The following is a 24,066-nucleotide window of genomic DNA, read 5'->3' as shown; positions in this document are numbered from 1 at the left end:
ACTCGGGACAATGAAATGCCAGAATCCTGCCCCGTCATTCACCCTGACTCCGATGGAAACACTTGAACTGTCAGCCAGGTTTGTCATTAACATTCTAAATCTAGAAAATCGGGGCCAATTGAATAGTACTAGCACGTGGATTCAGTAAAGGGCTATGATGTTTCTTCCTCTTCATGACTCCCCATAACCTCTTCCTAAACTCTAATATTCTAGTTGGTTGCACAGAGGAAAGAGACTGGACTAATGTCAAAGTCTTCTGCACCAGCCCACTGAGTCAAAGGGAGCAGACGAGGGAGAGACAGTGAGCTCCTTATACATATTTGGTCTTTTCACCCAGAAGAGACCCTTACCAGCAAGGATGGCAACCTTATCCGTACTTGCTCTTCCTTAGGAGAGGGGCAAAGAGGTGAGGGGGAAAGGAGAGCTGAACATTTAGACCAAGATAAGAAGTTTACCCTGAGATGGAGAGTTGTTGTAAAAAAAAAAAAAAAAAAGTCAATTATTGTATGTGTCGTATGTCCAGGCACAAGTAAGGAAAACAGAAGTTTGTGAACATATTGAATAGGCCCACACTACTATCTGAGTTCCTGATTCTAATTTTTAGTCCTATTTTTCCGTTCTCATTTTTAAACTGTGACATCATAATGTTCCTAGCATACCCAAATTTAGCAGGAGGGCTCTGAATTCACTAATGCCTTTCAAACTACTGTTTCAATTTTGCTGTCAGCTGAAAATTAAGGCCAGAGTTTGTTAAGATTGTGTGTTTAATTACATAAGTTAAGTGCAGAGAGAAGCCTTGAGATGGGTCTTCTAGGACTAAATGGCAGGGACTTCACTGTTTGGACTTTGTGACAGCTGTTCTAGTTGTTCAGCGGCCTCTATTGTTTCCTCCTTGGTTCTTGGCTTTGTTCTAGGTAACTGAAGTTAGTGAACAATCCTCAATTCTGTGGACAGGTATTTACTTTCCAGTTCGGTCCTTCCTGGTTAGAGCTCAGGGTCAGGATTAGGCAAACTCCATTAGTGTTAATCAATATATATCTGCCTTAATTATTTCTTCTCTCAACTACTCTGTTCCTTCCTACCTCTTCCATTCCTTCTGCCTATTATTACATTTTTTTGATGGTAGAAAAATCTGTTCTATTTAGAAGTAGTCAAGTGGACATGGCTTAGACAATCCCCATTCTATTTACTCTCAAAGCAGCACAGCCAGGGGCCGAAAACCTATCATCCTCTCTCTACCAGCCCTGCTCACCGTGCTGCCCTTGGACTCATCAGTGTCACAGGACTTCTTCACTACTTCCTTGATCTTGAGGCAGATGGGGAACAACTCTGTGGCCACGGGGAGCTTGACAAAGGCTGTGGTCAAGCTTGTTCCCCCCAGGAGAGCTCTTCCAGGCTGTCATCAAAGTCATAGTAGACTGAGCTCATAAAAGGAGGGTGACGTTTGTCTGTGCTTTTCTTTTTTTTAATTTTTATTTATTTATTTATTTTTTGGCTGTGTTGGGTCTTCGTTTCTGTGCGAGGGCTTTCTCTAGTTGCGGCAAGCGGGGGCCACTCTTCATCGTGGTGCACGGGCCTCTCACTATCGCGGCCTCTCTTGTTGCGGAGCACAGGCTCCAGACGCGAAGGCTCAGTAGTTGTGGCTCACGGGCCTAGTTGCTCCGCGGCATGTGGGATTTTCCCAGACCAGGGCTCGAATCCGTGTCCCCTGCATTGGCAGGCAGATTCTCAACCACGGCGCCACCAGGGAAGCCCTGTCTGTGCCTTTTAACACAACCTTTTTGGCCTTTCAAGTACTTTGCTCTGATTTGGGTTTGAGGAGGGGCAGAAGGTCTTCTCTGCCTTCACCGTAAACTCTGTAAAAATTCGACCTATATCTCTGACAGCAGTTTACTGGCCTATTAATGTGGAGTGTGGGTCCTGTGCTGTACCCTGCAGGTGACGTTCAGCTCCAAGAGATAGTTAGGACCTTGTCTAGACTTTGTCTCGGAGACGCCAGTCATGGAGCTTTATTAACAGAATCCTATAGATTAAACTTGCAGCTTTTTAATTTCTAGGATCACCATTTCACTCCTCTTTTACTTGAGACATCGTATTGGGACACCAAAATATTTTATAAAGTTATTGCTAGTACCAGTATAACAACTTAGGCTAATTTCTTAAGTTCTTCCCATGAAACAGTAGTTCAGAAAAAGAAATCTGAACATAATTAAATTAGTATATGTTGATGATTTCTAACTAAAAAAATAAAATGATTGTTTAGTGTTACTTCCAAACTTGACAACTTATAGTCAGTTATTCATTGCAAAATAATAGGCTGTGCCACTTTGCCAAAATTTGTCTTCATACATGAATTATAAGATTCTTATTTCTTATGAACTGGTACCAAGTTTATAGTACTAGAGTCTTTCCCAAGGCCTTGTACAACTTTGGGCTCAAGTTGGTGCTAGGTAAATAAAATTGTTTGAGATACCAAATCATATAATTTCAGAGAGAAGATACTAAACATAAAATAGATTAAATTTGAAAAGATGTCCAATCTCACTATAAAGAAATCATGGAAATTAAAACAAGATACCATTTTGCTTCTATAAGGTTGGCAAAAGTTAAGAAATCTGATAATATAAAGTGCTGACAAGAATGTGAAGCAAAAGTAAATCGCATACAATGTTAGCAGAAGTAGAAATTGGTGCAGCCACTTTGAAGAGCAATTTGACATTATTTAATGCAGTTGAGGATATGCATGCCCTTCAACCTTATTCTACTTGGAGAGATATAGTCTTCTATACATCTTCACGAAAAGATATACATAATAAGAATCATTGCAGCAATGTCTGTAATAGCAAAAACAAAAAGCTAACTGGAAAAAAAAAAAGAAACACTAAAACAACAGGAACAATCTAAATATAATCTAACAGAAATGAACTAACTGTAGTAGATATCTATTAATAAGAAAATGGGTAAACTGTGGCTTATTTGTACAATGGCATATAATAACAGTGAAAATAAATGAACTAGACTATATAGACTAACATGAATAAAACTGTAAGACAATGCTAAATGAAAAAAGCAAGTTGCAGAAGAATAGAAAGTTTAAAAATAAATAATACATAGTATTTCATGTACAGATACACATGTGAAATTTTTTTAAAAAAAATAAATGGGAATAAGACCAAATTCAGAATAGTAGTTATTTCTAGGTAGAAAAATATAGGAATAGAACCAAGAAATGGCACACAGGACTTCAACTGCATCTGTAGAATTTTATCTTGTAAAAAAAAAATGATTAGAAATGAAACTTTTAGTCCAATAAATAAATATCATGAGAAAGCAAGTTTTTTTAAATGGGAAAGATGTTTTGAAGTCTCCATCCAAAAATTAAAAATAGACTAGTGTACTGTATCAACAAACTGAACTTAGAAAAAACAGGAGTATGACTCAAAATAACTAAATGCGAATTTGATTTTTAAAACAGCCAGACAGTTAGTCTAAAATTTATAGGTGATTTAAAGATTTCTAGCTTCCTCCATTTCCAAGAGAAAATTCTTCCATATCTATTTCAGAAAATATTATATACTTTCTTGAGAATACAGAAATAGATGTATGCTTTACAGCCAAAAAAGACCAAGCAATTAAAACAGGTCTTCAGAGTCAGAGCCAGAATACAAGAATCAAAAGCAAAATGCAGGGACTTCCCTGGCAATCCGAGGTTAAGAATCCGTGTTTCCACTTCAGGGGACACAGGTTCGATCCCTGGTAGGGGAACTAAGATCCTGCATGCCACGTGACGTGGTCAAAAAAAAAAAAAAAAAAGCAAAATCCAAACAGTACTACTCAAACCAAAACAAATAAAAACTAAAGTGATTGTTTATGAAGATTGTTTATAAATAATTCTTGGTTATGAGTGCTTAATTTTAAGAAGGGCAGGGGGATTTAACACTATTGTTGAGACAGGAAGCTTTCCCTGAAGAAATGACTCTAAGGCTGAAATGTGAGAAATGAGTAAGAATTACGTGAAGAGGGAGTGATAAAGGATTATGCATAGCGTGGGGTGAAAAACTGCAAAGGCCTGGTAGCTAGAATAAAGAGTAGGAATAGGAGCAGATGAAAGAAAGTCAGTGAAGTTGGAGTAGTAGGGGATGAGGAGAGCAGGGAGAAGCTGGGGAGAGTTGGTGGACCATGGGGTAGAAGAAGAAAGTAGGGCCTGTACACCATGTTAATGAATTTGATTTCTAGACTACAAGAAAAAGGGAAAGCTACCTAAAAGCTTAAATAGAAGGATGACATAATCAGACATATTTTGCATCCTTGATGACTTTTTAAACTCTGTGTGTGTGCATCCGTGTGTGTGTGTGTGTGTGTGTGTGTAGGGATGCAAAGTGCAGAAAGACGGGTTAGAAGGCTACTGGGGTAGTCCAAGGGAGAGATAATAGTAGTGCTGTCTACAGGATCATGACGGAAAAAGACAAAAGCAAACATTCTCAAAAGATATGTAAGAAATAAAATCAGCACAACTCAAGGTCAGATTAGATGGTGAGAAGGAAGGAGAGGGAGGAGTCAAGGATAACTCTGAGGTTTCTGACTTGCACAACTTGGGGACAGTGTCATTCACTGAGAGAGGACACTGGAAGAGCACTAGGTGGGCATGTACCAAGCAGGTGGGGTGGAGATCGTGAGTTCAGTTTTGGACATAATAAGTTTGGGTTATCTTTGAGGGATTACAAGCAAACGTAGGGGAGGTCTGAGTTGAAGATATAAATTTGTGAGTTTGCCTACCAGTGATAATTTAAACCAGAGTTACCTTTGAGACAGCCTAGGAAGAGAATACAGAAAGAGAAGTCCTAGGACCGTGTCTTGTGAAACTCCAACACTGAGTGGCCCACAAAGAGGACAATGAGTCCACTTAAAGGAAACAGAAAAGGAGGAGCCAAAAATGCAGAGGAAAACATAAGGAGAAATATAATCTTCTTTCAATAAATACTTGTTAGATTAAGAATTAATTAATGAACACACGTATTGGGCTCCATGACGTGTAGCTTGAACCACAAGACAGTTTCCATTTCTAGTTTTACTTTTTTTTTACTTTTTATTTCTATTAAATTTAAAAAATCCTAAGTCACAATCATTGATTGGGGGAAGGAACAAAGCATTGGGTGATGCGTCAGAGGCACTCAGATTAATTACTGGATCCAACCTTACAAAAGCATTTCTCCAAGCAGACTATGCACAGCTCTCAGACAAATTCTAGGCTGCTGATCTAATCACACTAAAAGGTTAGAAGACTGGAAGTTGCAATTTGAGGGGTAATAGCAATGGGTTCTTAATATACTCTTTGGATATGCTTGCGTTGGAAGGTATTCTTCATATTTGGATGTAACATTTGTATGTTAAACTTGCCCAACAATATGTCACTGAACCCTTTGCCCAATAACTAATGAGGGCTAAAACAGGGTTTAGAAAAGTCAGATTTTTGGTCAGTGAACTGCTTGAAATACAGTTTGGTCTTTCCAGAAAATTTGGTTATCTTATCTTTAACATTTAAACTGTTGATATTTTAGCTAGACATTAACATTATTGATATCACCTTTTAAAAGAAACTTGAACAACTTCTCCCTCAAATCCATTGTATTTCAGGGTGAAAGATATACTTCCCACCAATTCTTCACACTGTATGCTAAAGAGACATCTTTCAATAGCCAAGATTTTATGATAGTCCCTGTTTTCAGTATTCCTTTAAAACCAAATCAAGATCAGAGGTTATGTTACTGACCGCAGATGTCATGGAGAATGAAGCAATGAGTGACTGGGCATTAGGTATGAACTTATCTATTCACACAGCAGTATCATTCCTTGCAGTATATATATTAAAAAATTCAGTAATGATTCAAAGACAACTTCTGCAGTCTACAACCCAGCTCACTAAATGCTAACCCTTCTCTTTTCACTTAGGTTTTCACTGATCCACAAAAGAATTGGCCAAGACTTTTCCTTCAAATGATCCACACACATAAAAAGAACTGTATGGAAGAAGTACTCAGCACGTAAGTGGTTTTGTGCAGCTACAAAGTGAAATATGCTATCAAGCACACATATGTGAGAGTAACTGGTATTTTAACCTATGTCCAACAGAGAGATTTGTTAAGGAATATTGCCAAGAAGCTTCTGCTTTCTCCTTGATCAAAAATATTTGCCAATAATTATACGATTTCTTTTACAAGCTTGGTTTCTTGATAATTTGCTAAAAGAAATGTAATTCTGAATTGCTTCCATGGTTCTGTCCTCTGCTCTACCTTTAGTGACCAAATTCATCAACACGATAAAGATTATTTTGCAGATGTTCTGGAAAACTTAACTAGCTTACCAGAGAGGTCTCTGGGCTTTATCTGAAAACTCACTAAAGTATAAATGGCTTAGGTCACCATTTGACAACGTTTTACACAACAGGTTAACACACTAGACACTAGCAGTAAATGGATCATTCACTTAGGCCTAATTTCCAGATGTCGGTTATTGAAATTTTTTTACACTTGCCCTGCTTGTGCAAAATCACTGTCACAAGGATTTTCGTTCTTTATAACTGGGATGCAGAACTCCTCTTTATTATTTAATGAGTTGTAGTAGTCTTGTTTCTGTTTTCATTACAGGTTTTACTATTCAGCAAATCACTTCTGAACCACCGCGCTATTTTTGTGAATTTGAAATACAATGCAACACAGTAAAACAATAGAAAATGCAAATTAACAAGCAATACACAGAAGACAGATAAACTGCACCCTGGTGACTGCGATCTGAGACAAGCTACACAAACTCTGTCATCTGTGTATAAACTAATGTGTCCAAGTTTCAAACTTGGTGGAATTTCAGAGGAAACGATAACTAATCTTACATTTCAAGTATGTGAACTAGGAATAAAATTGCTTCATCATTCTGCTTTTCCTCCAACAGTAACAGGTTGCTTAAAAGATACCCAAGAATCACGAGTATAGTTCATAGACTCTAGTCTAAAAAACCACTAATGTATGAGGTGGGAGTCATGCTCCAAAGAGGAAGAAGGAAATATAGCATGTATGTCAAATAGCTCTTAAAGTATGAAAACTTATTAAATTGGATTCCATTAATTTAAAATATGTAATACAAATAATATGAGCATATTACGTGAACAATGTTGAAGCCAAAGATGCTTAACAATTCCAAAGACCAAACTGTTTTTAAGAACTTTATATTTTAGAAGTTTGGAACAGTTGGGGTATCAAATTTAGATTACTTTTATCTACCATTGATGTTGACAAAGGAAAGTAATATTTCCTATAAATATGTTATACACAAAAGAGAGTAAAGGAGGGGAACCAGCTTAAATTCAGACCAAGTCCAGAACAAGTTTTAACCAAACACTTTTGGGCTGAGATGAGATTAAAATGAATCCTTACTGTAAATGTATGTGCTGCCATTATCTCCCTTTTAACAAGCACACCTAAGACATGGAGAGCCATTGTGCTATTTTTTACCTATAGGACTTGACTGTCAATGCTAAGGAAAAAAACATGATTACTTTTCATTTTGTTTTCTACATTTTTATTTTTTAGATATGACTGACTGGGAGATGCTCCCAGCATTCAATGGGTAAGGCCAAATGTTGAACGTTCTACAATGCACGAAAACTAAGCAAGCCTCGATCTGTTTTTTTCCAAACTTTTTAACAAAAAGCGAATCTATGAACACAAATAAAAATTATTTTGAAAACAACAAAATACACACAGTGTACTGGCTACATTTAGCAAATTTCAATCTTTCCTTTGCTTTTATTTTTACAGATTAAAGAAAGCAAAATTGCCATCATTTTTTATATGCCTGTTTGGAAAAGCAACAATTTATCAGCAAGATTAGCAGAATTTATAATAGAAATTACATCAACAAGTATATTTTTTATCTGAATAACAGTCCACCTTCATGTCTGCATGTCCGCATGTTTCAATAAGTGTGACTTTGGTTCTACAACCTTCTCTGGTCCCCCCCTGGGAAAGACAGAGCGGGGGTCATATTACTGTGCCTCCAACGAGCACAACAGGCCTGGAGTAGTTCTAAATGTCACTTAAAATCACTTAATTTACCAGAGTAACCCACAGATTAACCTAGGAAAAGTAACAAGGCTAGGTGGGCCATGGACAGGGCCACTGGGCTGGTATGCAGCCTGTGCATTGTAAAAGGGTTTCCAAGAGAAGGGCAGGCAAAAACTTGCCCCACTGTGGCTCTAGTCCAGGAAAACACAGCATCTTTGGATAACTCGTCTGCCCAGGGAGGATGCCTTTTTATAATGCATACCACTAAATCATGATTAGCTGAAAGATGGGTGCTGGAAGTTTCTCCCAAAAAACATTCAATAAAGTATATTATCTCACACTCATAGAGAAAAAAAATCCAGCAAACCTTTCATGTTCTCACAGATGAGAAATACGAATGCTACGAAAAATTATATTGGTTGCCAAATTTAAAAGGAATCTCAGTAAGTACAAAGACAGATCTCTAAGTAGAAATATATAAAATAAACTGAGTTATCTGGCACTGAGACAAGTGGAAAGTCTTGATATCACGGACCCAAATTTTTAATTTAATGGTAGAATCACAGCAGGTGTAGTTAAACATACTATACTAAAATTTTCTTGTAAAATTCTGTTTTAGAAATCCGAAGTTATTTACATCACACTTATATATGTGACCACGATCCCATTATATTCTAATAAAAATCATAATGTACTTTATATATACATTATAAATATTATATAGTGAGCTATATACAAACATATATGACATACATGTTAAAATATTTGCTTCGTTTTTAAAGTACTAATATGTGTATCTGAGAAAATTTTCCCACATAAATAACTAATGAAGCAACATGAAACAGCCTTACCAGGTCAATTCCCATCCTAACTGCTTTTTTTGGTCCCTCTCCTGCTTTATATTTTCACCCTTTGAAGAAATGGTCGTATCTTTTATTGTAAGTTAGCTGAAAGACTAGTTCTTGTGGAAGAAGGAAGAAAAGCAAGTGAAGCAATAAAAGGAAACCCACCTATGGACAGCAGTATCTCATGAGTTGATTTTTAACGAAGCAGAATCCTTACTACTTCAAAATATTTGATATGAAAAATTTTATTCTACTGAATTAAAAGACATAAGTTCCTCTGATATGGTACATGCATTTGAGTAGCAGATATTTTTCAAACAAACACTTGATAAACATTTTTAAAATATTATTAAATGTAAATATTATGTTTTATATCAAATCTTTTCTTCATATATTGATGAAATGTAGTATTGTACCTAACAGGAAACTGAGAACAACTGACTTTACAGAGTATCATATATTAATTAATAAACTCGTATTCTAATTACTTACTATTAAAATAATTAAATACCTTTTGTAGACTGGTAGGATTTAGCTGAGTTTTGTCTATTATTTTCACAGCAACCTAAAAAAAGAGAACATTAAAATATATTTGAGAATACATATCTTAATGAATAAAATTTATAAGGAAAACCTCTTTTGTTTCATTCCTAACTAGATATAATTTAGCTATATTTGGTGTTCACATAAATGGATGGTAAAGTTTTGATAATTAGGCAGCCTTAGAATATATTCTATTGACCCAAGTCTTTAACCTATTTGATTCTGAGTCAATGAAATTACACCTTTGTTAAAGTTATTCCAGGTTTCCCCTTTTAAAGTAAAAATCATCTGTATCTTCATCTTTTACTCATGATCTTGATAAGTTACAATTATCAGAGGGGAGAGGCTTATAAACTTTTAGTAAGTTAAGTATTATGTGGGTAGAGAGATTGGACACCCAAACTTCCATACAGCAAACTAACAAAACGGATTTAAATGTCCTCTTAAGTCTCTGTCTAATACATCTTGTGTCCCAACAGCTCCTAGGGTCAAAATGGAGAGAGAGGACTAAATTTAACCGTAAGTGACAATAATGTTATGTATAGAACAAAATGGAAACTTAACAAAAACATTTTATGACAGATTTTTCATAATGTCCTAACTGGATCCAGTAAACATTATATAATATAGAATGTTAGATGTTTAACTATTTTTAGTCTTTATTATATAAATTATTAAATATATTAATTATTATTTTAAAAACAAATTTTGCTATATAAATACATCTGATTTGAAACACATGGGATTTTAGAAACCCGATTCTCTTATTATCTGAGAAAAACATCTGTATAACCCTTGCTCAATGTGGTTTCTAAATAGATAAAAATTAGTGGATGACTTTCTACACATTTATACCTAATTTACCTCAAGCAGTAATTTAAAAAAATTTTTATGGAGGTAACAGTGATTTATAACACTATATAAGTTTCACATGTACAACCTCATTTCCTGCTCCTGTATTCACTACAGCTTAAGCAGTAATTAATAAGAAGTTATCCTAGCCCGGTTCGTGGGGTCGGGTAAAAATCAGAAATTTTTACAGAAGCCATATAATGAAAGACAGAAGTCTGAGAAAACCTCATCTGTAGCACATCTGATTTATGAGATGCTAATACATAAGGACAATCCTTCTGTGCCATGTATAGATAACTCTATCTACATAAATTCCATTCACACATATCCCAGTGTTTACCATATTGCAACTGTTACTTATTCCCAGAATCAGCTGTAGGAAAGCTTTTGTAACTAGACTCTGGAGAGGTCTAAGTAAATATTAAAAGGAATCATGAAAACTTACCTCTCTACTAGTTAGAACATGTCTTGCCAATTTCACTTTGGCAAAATTTCCCTTCCCTATTGTTTTTTGTAAACGGTAATTTCCAATGTGAGGCTGTTCGTCTGTTGCTGACGTGATGGAGTTTCTACACCGAGGGATGTTCTGTCTGCTACTTGATTTGGTCGGCTGGATATGGGGCTCAGTATATCCATCCACAGATGTATGCTGAGAAAAAGGTTACAAGATTTCACAGTTAATTAAAGTACATTATAAAAGGATAGTTTAAAAAACTACAAACAATTTTCATCAGTAATTCATCTCCAATGAAAATAGATTGTACTACACGATTTTAAAGCATTTTGAGCATTCTGTTCATAATTTCTACTTGACTTCAGCTCCCTTGGCCAGTGGGAATACAACCATTTAAAATGAAATGTTCTGCATAGCTTTAGGTATATGCTTTTGGTTTAAAACAAATACAAGTGGTTAGATAGCCAGGAGCCCCAAAGACCATTACTCCTGAAAGGGTGTTACCCCTGTGGGTTGAGAGGACAACACAATCCAAGACTGCTTCATTAAAATGGCAGAATGTCTTCAATGCCAAGACAAACAACCTCATGAGTATAGCTCTGTTTCTCTAAACCAGCCCAAGTACCTGTCAGGTTCACTCTTTCATTGGCTGGGCATATAACTTAGCCAGTTGACCTAGCAGCTTCCCACCGTAGGTACACCTCTAATCAATTCCTGCCCAGTCCCCTCACCCACCTCACAATGCCCAAGCAGGAGCTATCTATAGCCCCGCCTGAATCCATGACCTAATATCCACTGCATTCCTCCCCAGTGCCCTTCTCAAGGCAGAGATGTCACTCTGTCTCCTAGTCTCACGCTAGCCCACAATCGCACTGAGTAGCTTGACTGTTCCGCTGCAGGCTCAGCACCTCAAGTCCCGGGTAAAGCTGCCTAAGGAACCCTGTTTCCCCAGCTCTGATTGTTCCTGCTCTTGTCTAGTTTTGTCTGCATTCTGACATAAATAAAATTTCTCGCTCTTTTCGTGAAAACATAGAATGTAACATCTTTATCTAACTGGCATCTTAACAATAGCCGAAGATGAGTAGAACAAATTAGCAAAAGAAGGGGATAATTTTTATTTGCAAGGTAACTAATTCAGACATACATTGTCCCACCTGCACCACCAAAAGCTTGTCTAAAAAATTTTGATCAGAAATTTCTTGAAGGCAACTTCGAAGACGACTCCATTTACGAACCTCACGCAAAGCATGACTCATGGTCATTTCTCTGTTATTACTTTCTGATTTTTTTAAAAACTCAGCTCAGGGTGAAAGGATTTTTTGTGTTTTACACACACATGCAGCCTGCAGCCTCAGTCTGCGTTAGTGTCCCGCTGGTGTATTTCCACAGCAAACTGTACTTCCACGCTTCTCAGCATCCATTCCACTGCACTGTCATTACACATTCACTTCTTTGTCCCAGCCACCCTACCGCGAGCAATCTGCGGGCAGGGATGTTTTCTTTGTACCTTTACATACTCACCACATTGCAGAGTGCCGGATACATAGGAAAGATTCAATAAAGCAATAGTTCTCAAAGTGTTGTCCCTGGACCAGCCCCACCAGCATCATCTGGGAACATGTTAGAAATGCAAATTCTCTGACCCTATTCCAGACCTACTGAATAAGAAACTCTGGGAGTGGAATCCAGTAATCAGTGTTTTAACAAGTCCTCCAGGTGATTCTGAGGCAGGCCAAAGTTTGAAAACTACTGCAGTAAATAATGCAAGAAGGTGGTAAATACAAAGTTATTCACTGGCTCTCAGAGACTTTTCTATTATCCGAGCATAAACAAGAGATTTTAACTATAATTAATTTCTAACAGTTAACAGATTGCTATAATATTTCCTACAAAAAATACTTTTCTACCTGAACTTGTTCTGTAAGGACTGTGGATTTGTCTAACACTCAAAATTTAATCTCCTTCTCAACAAAGCTTTCTATGCCTTTTCATAAAGCAGAGTTGATTACCCCTCTCTTCTGCTGCTATCTTTATATCTAGTAAAAACTTCTGTTACTGAACTATCACAACACCTTTTAAGTCCTGTCCATGGTCTGTTTTCACTGTTAGACCTAAAGCTCCTTAAGCCCCAGAAGTTAATATGGTGTTAGGCACAAAAAAGACACTAAATACATACTAGCTAAGTTGAAGAAATTTAGGGTCCTTGTGCTCCTGACACCTATACTCAGAATGACTTCTGAGGAATGATTCCTTGCTGTCCAGATCTTTGATGCATATAACAGCAGGATGAGTTAAAATATCCGAGTTGTAACCCAGCTCCCAATGCTGGTTGCAGAGTATATCCTGAAATAAACCAAACTATGACAGACTGAATTACTAACTCCAAATTTTCGCAACCTTTGCCAGGTAACTTTCCAATATTCTCCCACTGAGGATAGGGTACAGTTCTCACTCTTTGGGCATCCAGTCATGTGATTTGCTTTGGCCAACAGAATGAGTTCAGAGTGACAGTATATGCCAATCCCATGCTAGTCATCAAGAGGCCTTGCTGTGTTTCAACTTACTCTCTTAAACTTCTGCCATCACCATGAGAAGGACTTGCCCAGGCTGATACCAGAAGGAAGATGAGAAATACACAGAGCAGAGCCGCTCCCAGCTAAGGTCAGATTAAATCAACTAATCCCCCAGGTGACCCCCTGACTCATGAGAAATAATATATGCTTGTTAGTTTAAGCCACTGAGTGTGGGGATGATTTGTTACACAGCAGTTTCAGCTGAAACATAAAAGCTATTGCTATTTTGTAATTAAGAGGTAAACAAAAAGGAACAATGAATAATTAGGAGATTCTTACCAGACATGTTCAAATTCTAGTTAAGCTACAAACAACAAAAGAGAAGGCTATATAATCAGTTCCCTAAGGAGAAACTCTTGATCAGGTAACCTATACAGGGGCAGCGTCCTTGACTGTTCTGTATGCCGCACAAGTATGGTGAAACAGAGAGGTCAGCAAACTTTTCTGTAAAAAAGCTAGAGAGTAAATATTTTAGGCTTTGCAGGCTCTATACTGTTGGATATTCATTTTTTAAGAATCTTTCTTCGCTCAGGGCCATATAAAAACACACCAAAAGGCTGGATTTGGCCTATAGGATGCAGTTGGCTGACCCCTGCTGTAACACATCATATTTTGGAATGTGGGACTAAATTGTTTCTGGCTAATCCTACCAACAGAGTAGGAAACTCTAGGAAAAATACGGGGATGGCTGTGTCTGTACTTGGAGAGCAGAGGAGGGGACAGAGAGCTCTCACAAAAATACGATTCCTTCTTATCCCACCCCCAGAATTGGAAAGGGTAGTATATTCTCCAAAATGCTTCTTAAAAATATGATTTCCTAACTTTCAACATTAAGCATGACCATTTTAAGAGCCAATCAACTTACACAGAATGCATTTATATGAGTCTTAAAGTAGAAATTAAAATAGAATATATAGCATATATTTTATATTATATAATTCTAATTATAAAACACCCACCCAAACAAATATTCCTCCCCTCAAACCCTCATCTTTCCTTTGGACTGCCACAGCACCACTCAGGAGCAGAATCTTTCCTTGAAGAAACTTCGTGAAGGGTAATTTGGGATAACTGATCAATAGATTATCTCTCAAATAGGAAACCTGGAAATAATGTTTAATTTTTAAATGTTTAATGTTCATGGGCTGAATTTATAGTGTTAAGAACGATCTCAGCCCTAAGGCTGATAGATATAAGAAATTATGTGAGCTCAATTATATAATGTCTTTAAGTTTTAGTCTGCATCTTTAGCTGAAAATACAAATTCAGATCTTGTATTTTCTTTCTTCAAGTTGTCCACTCAATCCAGTAGACACTGAACTCCTTCATTCTTCTGCAGCAGTGGCAACATGACCCTAAAGCTGGCCCTGAGTACACAGCATATTCAAAGTAATTATAGGTAATGGTTTCATTAGTTCTTCAAAGCTGCATCCCATGGATTACCAGACTTCAATTCCTGAATCATACTAGAATTTTCCCTGCCTTCAATACCAACTGAAATGAAATAGCTACTCACTAGCTCTGCATTCTTGGGCAAGTTGTTTAACCTTTATGTGCCTGTTTCCTTATCTGTAAAAGGGAGCTAATAATAAAGCTTACCTCATAGTCATTCTAAGGATTAGATAAAATAATTTCTGTAAAGGTGTAATAGTATGTAATAAGAACCATGTAAGTGTTTGTTAATTAAAACTACACTAAACAAATAAACAAAAATACCCCATTTCCTAGACCAGAACACTAATCCCAAATTTCTGCTATTTCTCTGAGTGTTTGTTGCCTGCAACCACTTCTGGTACGAATATCAGTCAGGTTTCTTGTCTGTAAGCAACAGAAACCAACTCAGGCTAAGTCAAATAGAAAAGAAATTTTTTGAAGTCTACTGGTAGACTGAAAAAATCCTGAAGCATGAAACTTGTATTCTAGTGAAAGAAAACAAGACTATGCAAATAGCCAAAATGAAATAACTATACTTGGTAATAGGGGGCAAAAGGGAAATAAAATGAGGTGATGTGACAGGAATGACTATGGAGGGAGTTGGGGTGATACCTAAGATAGAGTGCATGGAATAAATGATGTTTGAGCTGGACCTGAAAGATGAAAAGGAGCTAGATAAACAGGGGAAGAGCAATCCAGACAGTGAAATGAATAAACAGAAAAATCCCAAGATGAGATCATACTTTGTAAATTCAAAGAAGAAACGTACCTAATAAAATGGTACATTAAATGCGACATCTTTTCAAAGGGATACATCTTGAAAATTCAGATGTTCAACTGAATACTATTGGAATTCAAACTGTTTAAGTTACAGATATAAAGCCCTGTACATTTGACCATACAGAGTCAGATTTAAAAGGCAAGAGAAGGTGCAGCTTGGCTTACTAATAGGTAATGAATGAATAAGTGAATGTATGAATGAATCAAATAACAAATAAATGATAAAGAAAGGAACCATTAAAGATAAGCCACATCTCTGTCTCACAACCTAATTTCATTCTAGGTAGTTCTCTTTTGCCTGAATCAAACAACTTTTTAAATCAAAAGAAAATCTAGCTGGGACTAGGATTTCCATTTTCATAATTTTTTGCTAAATGAGAATGGCAATACCCTAGTTATCCAGAGGGAAAATGGTAAAAAAAAAAGCTGTCAATTACTGAAGGGTTATTGTGTGCTAGGAGCTGTATTAGATGTTTTACATGCATTACCTCTTCTAATCTTCACAACAGCTCTGTCAAGAAGCATGATGACCTGTTTTATTTACTTATTTATTTATTTATTTATTTAATTTATTTATTTTTGGCTGCGTGGGGTCTTCGTTGCTGCACGCAGGCTTTTCTCTAGTTGCGGCGAGTGGGGGCTACTCTTCGTTGTGGTGCGCGGGCTTCTCATTGCGGTGGCTTCTCTTGTTGCGGAGCATGGGCCCTAGGCGCACGGGCTTCAGTAGTTGTGGCTCGTGGGCTCAGTTTCTCCGTGGCATGTGTGATCTTCCTGGACCAGGGATCGAACCCTTGTCCCCTGTATTCGCAGGCGGATTCCTAACCACTGTGCCACCAGGGAAGTCCCTGATGACCTGTTTTAGAGATAGGGAAAATAGTGGCTCAGAGAGATTATGTACCATTAGACCCTGACCCTTCTAGTGTTAATGCCAGGTTCTACATAAATATCAATGAAAGTGCATATATGTGTATGTTGGGGTGGGTTGTAATCCTTATGGAGCTTCTACCTCCATGTGGTTTTCTCTGGATAAAAAATTTCAAAAGCAAAAGCAAACTACCAGACATATTTTATGCTATTCCTAACATTGCTAGTGTAATGGTCATCTAGAAAGTTACCAACTCCCAGGAATAATATTGACCACACTGGTAACATATCAAAAAGAAAACTGGCATTCATTTCATTTAAACTACATAGTGAGTAGAGTTAGCCAAATAGCTGGAATTCTGAGGAAATAGAGATGGCTGTCCTATTTTTGAAAAATGAGATGGTTTATGCTCTAAGTGCAAGTAAAAGGAAAACTTTTTATTTTGGGTGCAGCTTTTTAATTGACTAAACTTTTCTGACTTTGTTGTTAAAGCCGGAAAGTAGCCTGCAGACTACAAAGTTCAGAGCAACTGAATGTGGCTTACAAAATCAAAGCAAAACAGGCACCTTAGAAATCAATCAGCATCTAAACTTCCACAATTTTGCTCATTGTATTCATGCCATAGGTAAATATACCTTGAAATTAGGTCTCGATTTTAATTGCTAAACTCAGATCCTCCCACAAGGATGTATTACACTTAGGTATTTTCCTAGGCAAGAAAGATGTTTCTCCACATGTTGCCTCACCTGCTTGGATAAGGTTTATTTCTTTTTATTATTTTCACTATCCATCAATGATTGTCAAATCAGATATTAAAAAGGACAAGTACTACCTCTCCCCAGACACAGAATTAGCGACAAGTGAGTAGGAAGCACTCTCCCACACGGCACTCACAATGGAGTTTGGGAATCCTGAGTCAACAGAAAGTCATCAAAGTAACTCCAAAGCCTCTCACTTCATCTTATGTTTTGAACTATATCTCCCATCTCACTACTCAGTGATTTGTTTACTCACTCATTCAATCAACAAAAATTTACTTTGACCTACTATATGCAAGACACTATCCTGCATGCCAGAGAATTCAGAGAAATCTAAATATAAAAAGTCCCGGTCCTCATAAAGTTTACATTTTAGCAGAGGGAGGTAAAAGGAAGAGAGAAGGGTAATACGTATGCAAACCAATAAAGACATAAAATGCCAACCAGTGGTTCATGGTATAAAAAGAGAAACCAGGGAGGGTAAGGAACTGGAAAGTAAGGGTGGTCATGGGTGGTCTCTGATGAGATGACATTTGAGAAGAGGCCTGAATGAAATGAATGAGTCTAGAAATCAAAAGAGGTCTGGGCTGGAGATATTAATTTGCAAGTAATTCCTTGCAAAAATAAGCACTTCCCATTCACCTTTCCCTTTGAAACATCTAAGTTGAAAAATAAAATTACATTTATATGTTGTCTCTTCCCATGTGTATGTGTACACACAAACACACTCCCCCAAAATCTACTGATCTTGATCCCTTGAACATTTTTTTCAAGTTAAGGATACGTGTCTTCCAACCATGAAGAAGGAGTAAACACATACCAGAGGATAAGAAAACCTATTAATTTTCAAAATGGATTTAGATTTTCTCCTTTGTGAATGTCCTCTGGCCACACTTGAAAAGGTGATACTGACTGAGGGGGATACTAAAAAGAGAAAGAAAACAAACTCTCTCCAAATTATTGAACAGTGAATAAATATGGTTCATTATTCTCAGCTATGGTTAGCATCATGGTTTTATTTTTATAAACCATATCAATTTATTAAAGCTTACTCTAATATCAAAGTAAATCATGATCTTTTATAACAGCCACTGAATCTACTGGGTGACCGAATATTCAAATGTTCCTGAGAAGTCATATCATGTATTAGACCTGAAGTTAGGGATGCCATAGCTCACTTCCCAGGACTCTAGAACATGCTGTTTTTGCACACCACAACTACTCTTTGGTCAGCTGATATTAGCACCATTAAAGGCCATGACAATTTAGAAACAATAACCAAATTTCTATTTCTCAAAGTCATTTTTTAAAAAGTAGGGAAATTATGCTTCCAATAATGGATGAATAGTTTGTATCTGACTAACCTATCAGCAGATAAAAATACAATCTCTAGACAAAATATTAAAAACAATTGTTTCGTGGCCTGGAAGAGCCACAAAAAGCAGGCAAAAACTGGAGGGAGACTGATCTTTGTAAAAAGGGAACCAAATAGGGTGAAATTTTTAGTTTTACAGTTTCTACCTGGGGGCAAACTCTGGCCCACCTATTCCTAGTGACTGAAATTTAAGCACAAAGCAACAGTCTTACTGGCTAAAGGAGTCAGAGGATGGAGCTGGGGGCTAAAAAAAATTGACTGGAGAGTGAAAAAGGAAACTGGCAAAAATAAAGTCACAAAGAATAAAACTCTGAAATCTTTATATAAACTACAGGTTCTTTATTGAGCCCTAAACCAAATGTGAGCAAGAGAAACTCCAAGGAACATGTCAGAAGGACACAGCTAGAAAGTTAAGGAAATAACAAAGATTTGGCTGTTGCCCACTGTAGGGAAGGGAAGGCTGAATTTGAAGTCTGAGTCAAGCCAAATTAACTTCCTGCCAAATCAACACTTTTTAGAGGAAGATAACTAAATCCGGAGTCTCTGTATAGTATTAGCAACAATGTCCAGTGTCTAACCAAAACTTACTAGATATGCGATGGAACAGAAGAATGAGACTGTCAAGAGAAACAGCAGTCAATAGAAATACACAGCAAGATGTTCTAGAAGTTGGACTCAACAGGCAAGAACTTTAAAGCAGTTATGATAAATACGTTTCTAAAAGTAAAGAAAAATATGATTGGAAAAATCAAACAGATGGAAAATATCAGCAGAGAAATGGAAACTATAGTAAAGAAGCAAATAGAAATTCCAGAACTGAAAGTACAATACCTAAAAAGAACAATTCACTGGAAAGGCTTACAGTAGACTGCCAAGGAGAAAGGGTCAGTGAACTTGAAGACAAATGAATAAAAATTAGCCAGTCTGAAGAACTGAGAAGAATAATTAGCCAATCTAAAGAACTGAGAAGATTAAACAAAAATGAAGCGAGTGCCCCTATGATCTGTGGGTCAATATCACACAGACTAACACATTTGTAAATGGGGTACTAGAGAAAGAATATGAAGGAAATGAGGGAGAAAAACTTACTTGATGTAATAATGGTCATATAATTCACCCAAACTGTGAACTCCAAGCCAGATAAATTCAAAGAAAACCAAAAGTAGGTACATCACAGTCAGACTGCTAAAAACCATGTATAGAGGGGGGAAAAAAATCCTTAAAAGGAGTCAGGGAAAAACAACACAATACATACAAAGGAATGACAATACAAATGATAGTTCACTTCTTATTAGAAACACTGGTGCTCAGGTGACAATGGAAGTTTTCAGATGTGCTGCAGAAAAAACAAATGCAACTCCATATCCTTTACCCAGTGAAAATATTCTTTAAAAAAAAGAAGGAAACTATTGTAAATCAACTATACTTCAATAAAAAATGTAATAAAATAAAGACAAAATAAAGACATTTTTAGATGAACAAGAACTGAAAGAATTTGCTGCCAGAAGACATATGCTATACAAAATGCTAAGGATAATTTTTCCAGCCAAAGGGAAGTGACCATAGATGGTAAGCTGAATCTACAGAAAGGAAAAAAGAGCTCTGGAAATGATAAATATGTGGATAAATATAAAACAGCATGTATTTCTTCATCTCTTAATCTTTAAAAGACATATGACTATTTAAAGCAAAAAAGTATAACACCATACTGTGAATTTTATAACATAAGCAGATGTAATATATGTGAAAACAAAAGCACAAAGGTCAGGGCAATTAAAAGATTCTTATAAGATTCTAACATTTTATCTGAACTGGTACAATACTACCCTATGTAGACTGCAAAAATATATGGGTGCGTTCTGTAATCTCTAGAGCAACCACTGGGGGAAAATGCACTGGAAAAGATACAGAGGCATAGGTAAGTCAACAGAGGAATTAAAATAGAATACTAGAAAATAACTGATTAACTCAAAAGTAGACAAGAAAGAAAAAAAGAGAGGAACACCACCAACGAAAACAAGAACAGATGTAACAAAAAAAAAACAAAAGAGCAAAATTAAAGACATCAAACATCAAAAATTATATTTAATGTAAATAAAAATTTCAATTCAAAGAAAGGATTAAATGAATTTTTAAATTAAAAGACATACTTTAAGTATGAATATACAGATAGATTGAAAGTAAAACTATGGAAAAAGACATACTAATGCAAACAGTTAGCAAAAGAGAGCTAGAGAAGCTATAATAATATCAGACAAAATAAACTTCAATACAAGGAGTACTAACAAAATAAAGACACACATTTCATAACGATACAAGGGTCAATTCATTAGGAAGCTGTAACAATCCTAAATATGTATGTGCCTAATAACCGCACTTCAGTAAACAAAAACAGAAAAGGGAAAAAATACACAAATCCACAATTACGATTGGAGGTTTTAACAACACTCTCAGTAGTTTAAAGAATTTCACTCAAAACACAGTAAGGGTAAGGAAGATCTGAACACACTACTAATTTAAGGTAGGTTACAGATTTCTTGAAGCACACAGTTCATAGACTCCATGTCAAGAGCCCTTTTCCAGATCTTTAAAGCTCTACATGTCAAATTAATTACCTTATCGGAAAACTGCACACAGATATTGACAACTTTGGCTTGTCAAAGAACAACTTAAAGAATATCTACATGTTGTACAAACGCATGACTGAAAAGAAAATATCATTAATAATGATTAATGCCTATTTCATAAGGAACCAGGCAATAAATGAGTTTAATTGTCAGAAAAATTCTCTCAAATGGTATGCTTCCTTTATTACGTTATCATACGATAATGCCTCCTTCATTCCCCAATTTCAGTGTTCAAGGTGAAATTTCTTTTTAAATAGTGCAGTGGTGAGTTGCACTTCAGTGAAAACAGTAGTTTTATGAGTGTCAAAAACTTACACAGCAGAAAAAGAATACTTACTGAAAACAGAAGGCCTGTGGATTCTCTTCCCTTGTGCTCCTACAGCACTTGATGGGCATACCTCAGAAATATAATGGGTTCGGTTCCAGCCAAGTACAATAAAGCAAATATTGCAATGAAGTGAGTCAGCGTCCTCTGAGCCTTCAGCGAGTCATAATCTTGTTGCTGGTGGAGGGTTTGAAATATTTCAAGAATTATCAAAATGTGACACAGAGACAGGACGTGAGCAAATGCTGCTGGAAAAATGACGCCATTAGCCTTGCTTGAGCCAGAGTTGCCACAAACCTTCAATTTGTAAAAAACGCATTACCTGTGAAGCACAATAAAGCAAAGTGCAATAAGACAGACATGCCTGTACATTCTGTTATACAACAATTAATACTTTAAAATACAATTGCCTTTTCTTTGGAAACTATCTCCTACTAAATTGTGAGCTTCAAAGTCACCAAGTACTGTATCTTTTACATTTCTTTATCATTCAAATAGTTGGTGTTGCATGAATATGCCCACTAAATATGTAATCTTTTATTATAAGTATCCCACCCAAATTACAAATTTAAAAAATCAATATTATCTTATATATTAAAGCTTATTGCAATGAGATGCCAATAGATCTGGCAAGACAGTCATGTATCAATTTCTAGAAAGATAAACCACAAAAATTGAAGTCCAACAAAGAAGACAAAAAAGTTATTAAAATAAATTACTACCAAAACCTCTGACAGCGACCAAGCTATGCACTGCATGAATCGAAGGGGCAAAGCTGTGCCATGGGGTGACCCTGCCTGTCCATAATGAGTAACTGCATAATTTTACAAACTTTCATAATATAAGTGATTTTTGATCTGATGATTTTAAGAACCAGAAATGGGTTTGATTTTAATACCTAAAAAGTATGATACTAATGAAGAAATGTGGTCAATACAGTTTATAGGCACACGTTGTTTTATTGTGCTCCGCTTTATTGTGCTTCGCAGATACTGTGATTTTTAAAAATTGAAGGTTTGTGGCAACCTTGCATTAAGCAAGTCTACTAGCACCATTTTTTCCAACAGTATTTGCTCATACCGTGTCTCTATGTCACACTTTGGTAATTCTAGCAATATTTCAAACTTTTTCATTATTATTATATTGCTTATAGTAATCTGTGACAGCGATCTTTGATGTTACTACCACAAAAAAATTACGACTCACCGAAGGCTCAGATAAGGGTTAGCATGTTTTAGCAATAATGTATTTTTTTTTTTTAAATAAGTTATGCGTTGTTTGGACTGAGGCGACCCAGCACTGGAGCCTACAGGCCCTTTGGTGGGGCTAACGGCAGACTCTGGAAGGGCTCACACCAAGGAGTACTTCCCAGAACTTCTGCTGCCAGTGTCCTTGTCCCCGTGGAGAGCCAAAGACACCCTCCCGCCTCTGCAGGAGGCCCTAGAGCACTAGCAGCTTCTCCTTTCTTTGGATGTGGAGTATCTTTTTTAGTGGGTTCCAGTGTCTTCCTGTCAATGATTGTTCAGCAGTTAGTTGTGATTCTGGTGCTCTCGCAAGAGGGAGTAAGTGCAGGTCCTTCTACTCCGCCATCTTGAACCAATCTCTGGAGATACTTATTGCTGGGGAAACCCTGGACGAGTGGACTAGGTCTCTGAGTTTGAGTATGATTTATTCATTAGGTCAGATACCTGTAATCCACGTTTCCGAGTCTGGCTGAACTTTACTGTTGAGAACATGAAAGAATCACAACCGTGTGGCTGACAGGGTCTTGGTGCTCCAGCCAGGTGTCAGGCCTGAGCATCTGAGGTGGGAGACTCAAGTTCAGGACATTGGTCCACTGGAGACCTCCCGGCCCCATGTAATATCAAACAGTGAAAGCTCTCCCAGAGACCTCCAACTCAAAGCTAAGACCCAGCTATACTCAACGACCAGCAGCAAGCTACAGTGCCGGACACCCTATGCCAAACAACAAGCAAGACAGGCACACAACCCCACCCATAGAAGAAAGGCTGCCTAAAATCATAATAAGGTCAGAGACACCCCAAAACACACCACCGGACGCGTTCCTGCCCACCAGAAAGACAAGACCCAGCCTCATCCACCAGAACACAGGCATCAGTTCCCTCCACCAGGAAACCTACACAACCCACTGAACCAACCTTAGCCACTGAGGGCAGACACCAAAAACAACAGGAACTACAAACCTGCAGCCTGTGAAAAGAAAACCCCAAACACAGTAAATTAAGCAAAATGAGAAAACAGACAAACACAGCAGATGAAGCAGCAAGGTATAAACCCACCAGACCAAACAAATGAAGAGCAAATAGGCACTCTACCTGAAAAAGAATTCAGGGTAATGATAGTAAAGATGATCCAAAATCTTGGAAATAGAATGGAAAAAATACAAGAAACATTTAACAAGGACTTAGAAGAACTAAAGAGCAAACAAACGATGATGAACAACACAATAAATGAAATTAAAAATTATCTTGAAGGAATCAACAGCAGAATACCTGAGGGAGAAGAATGGATAAGTGACCTGGAAGATAAGATAGTGGAAATAACTACTGCAGAGCAG

General features: G+C 36.9%; 1 protein-coding gene across 10 annotated transcripts in view; it reads right to left on the bottom strand.

Moving 5' to 3' along the window:
* The window catches only part of MARK1 (microtubule affinity regulating kinase 1), a 145,419-nt gene that overhangs the window by 55,879 nt on the left and 65,474 nt on the right, over positions 1–24,066 (bottom strand). For all 10 annotated transcript variants that reach the window (XM_082426504.1, XM_082426498.1, XM_082426501.1 and 7 more), the window contains 2 exons: positions 10,743–10,946; positions 9,414–9,467 (listed from right to left, as the gene is read on the bottom strand). In XM_082426504.1, coding sequence (XP_082282630.1) covers positions 9,414–9,467; positions 10,743–10,946 — 258 coding nt within the window. The remainder of the gene's footprint in view (positions 1–9,413; positions 9,468–10,742; positions 10,947–24,066) is intronic.

The sequence above is a fragment of the Balaenoptera physalus genome, assembly GCF_965194825.1.
Source record: "Balaenoptera physalus genome assembly, chromosome: 1".
NCBI lineage: Eukaryota > Metazoa > Chordata > Mammalia > Artiodactyla > Balaenopteridae > Balaenoptera > Balaenoptera physalus.
This window is presented reverse-complemented; position numbering and strand designations above follow the sequence as displayed.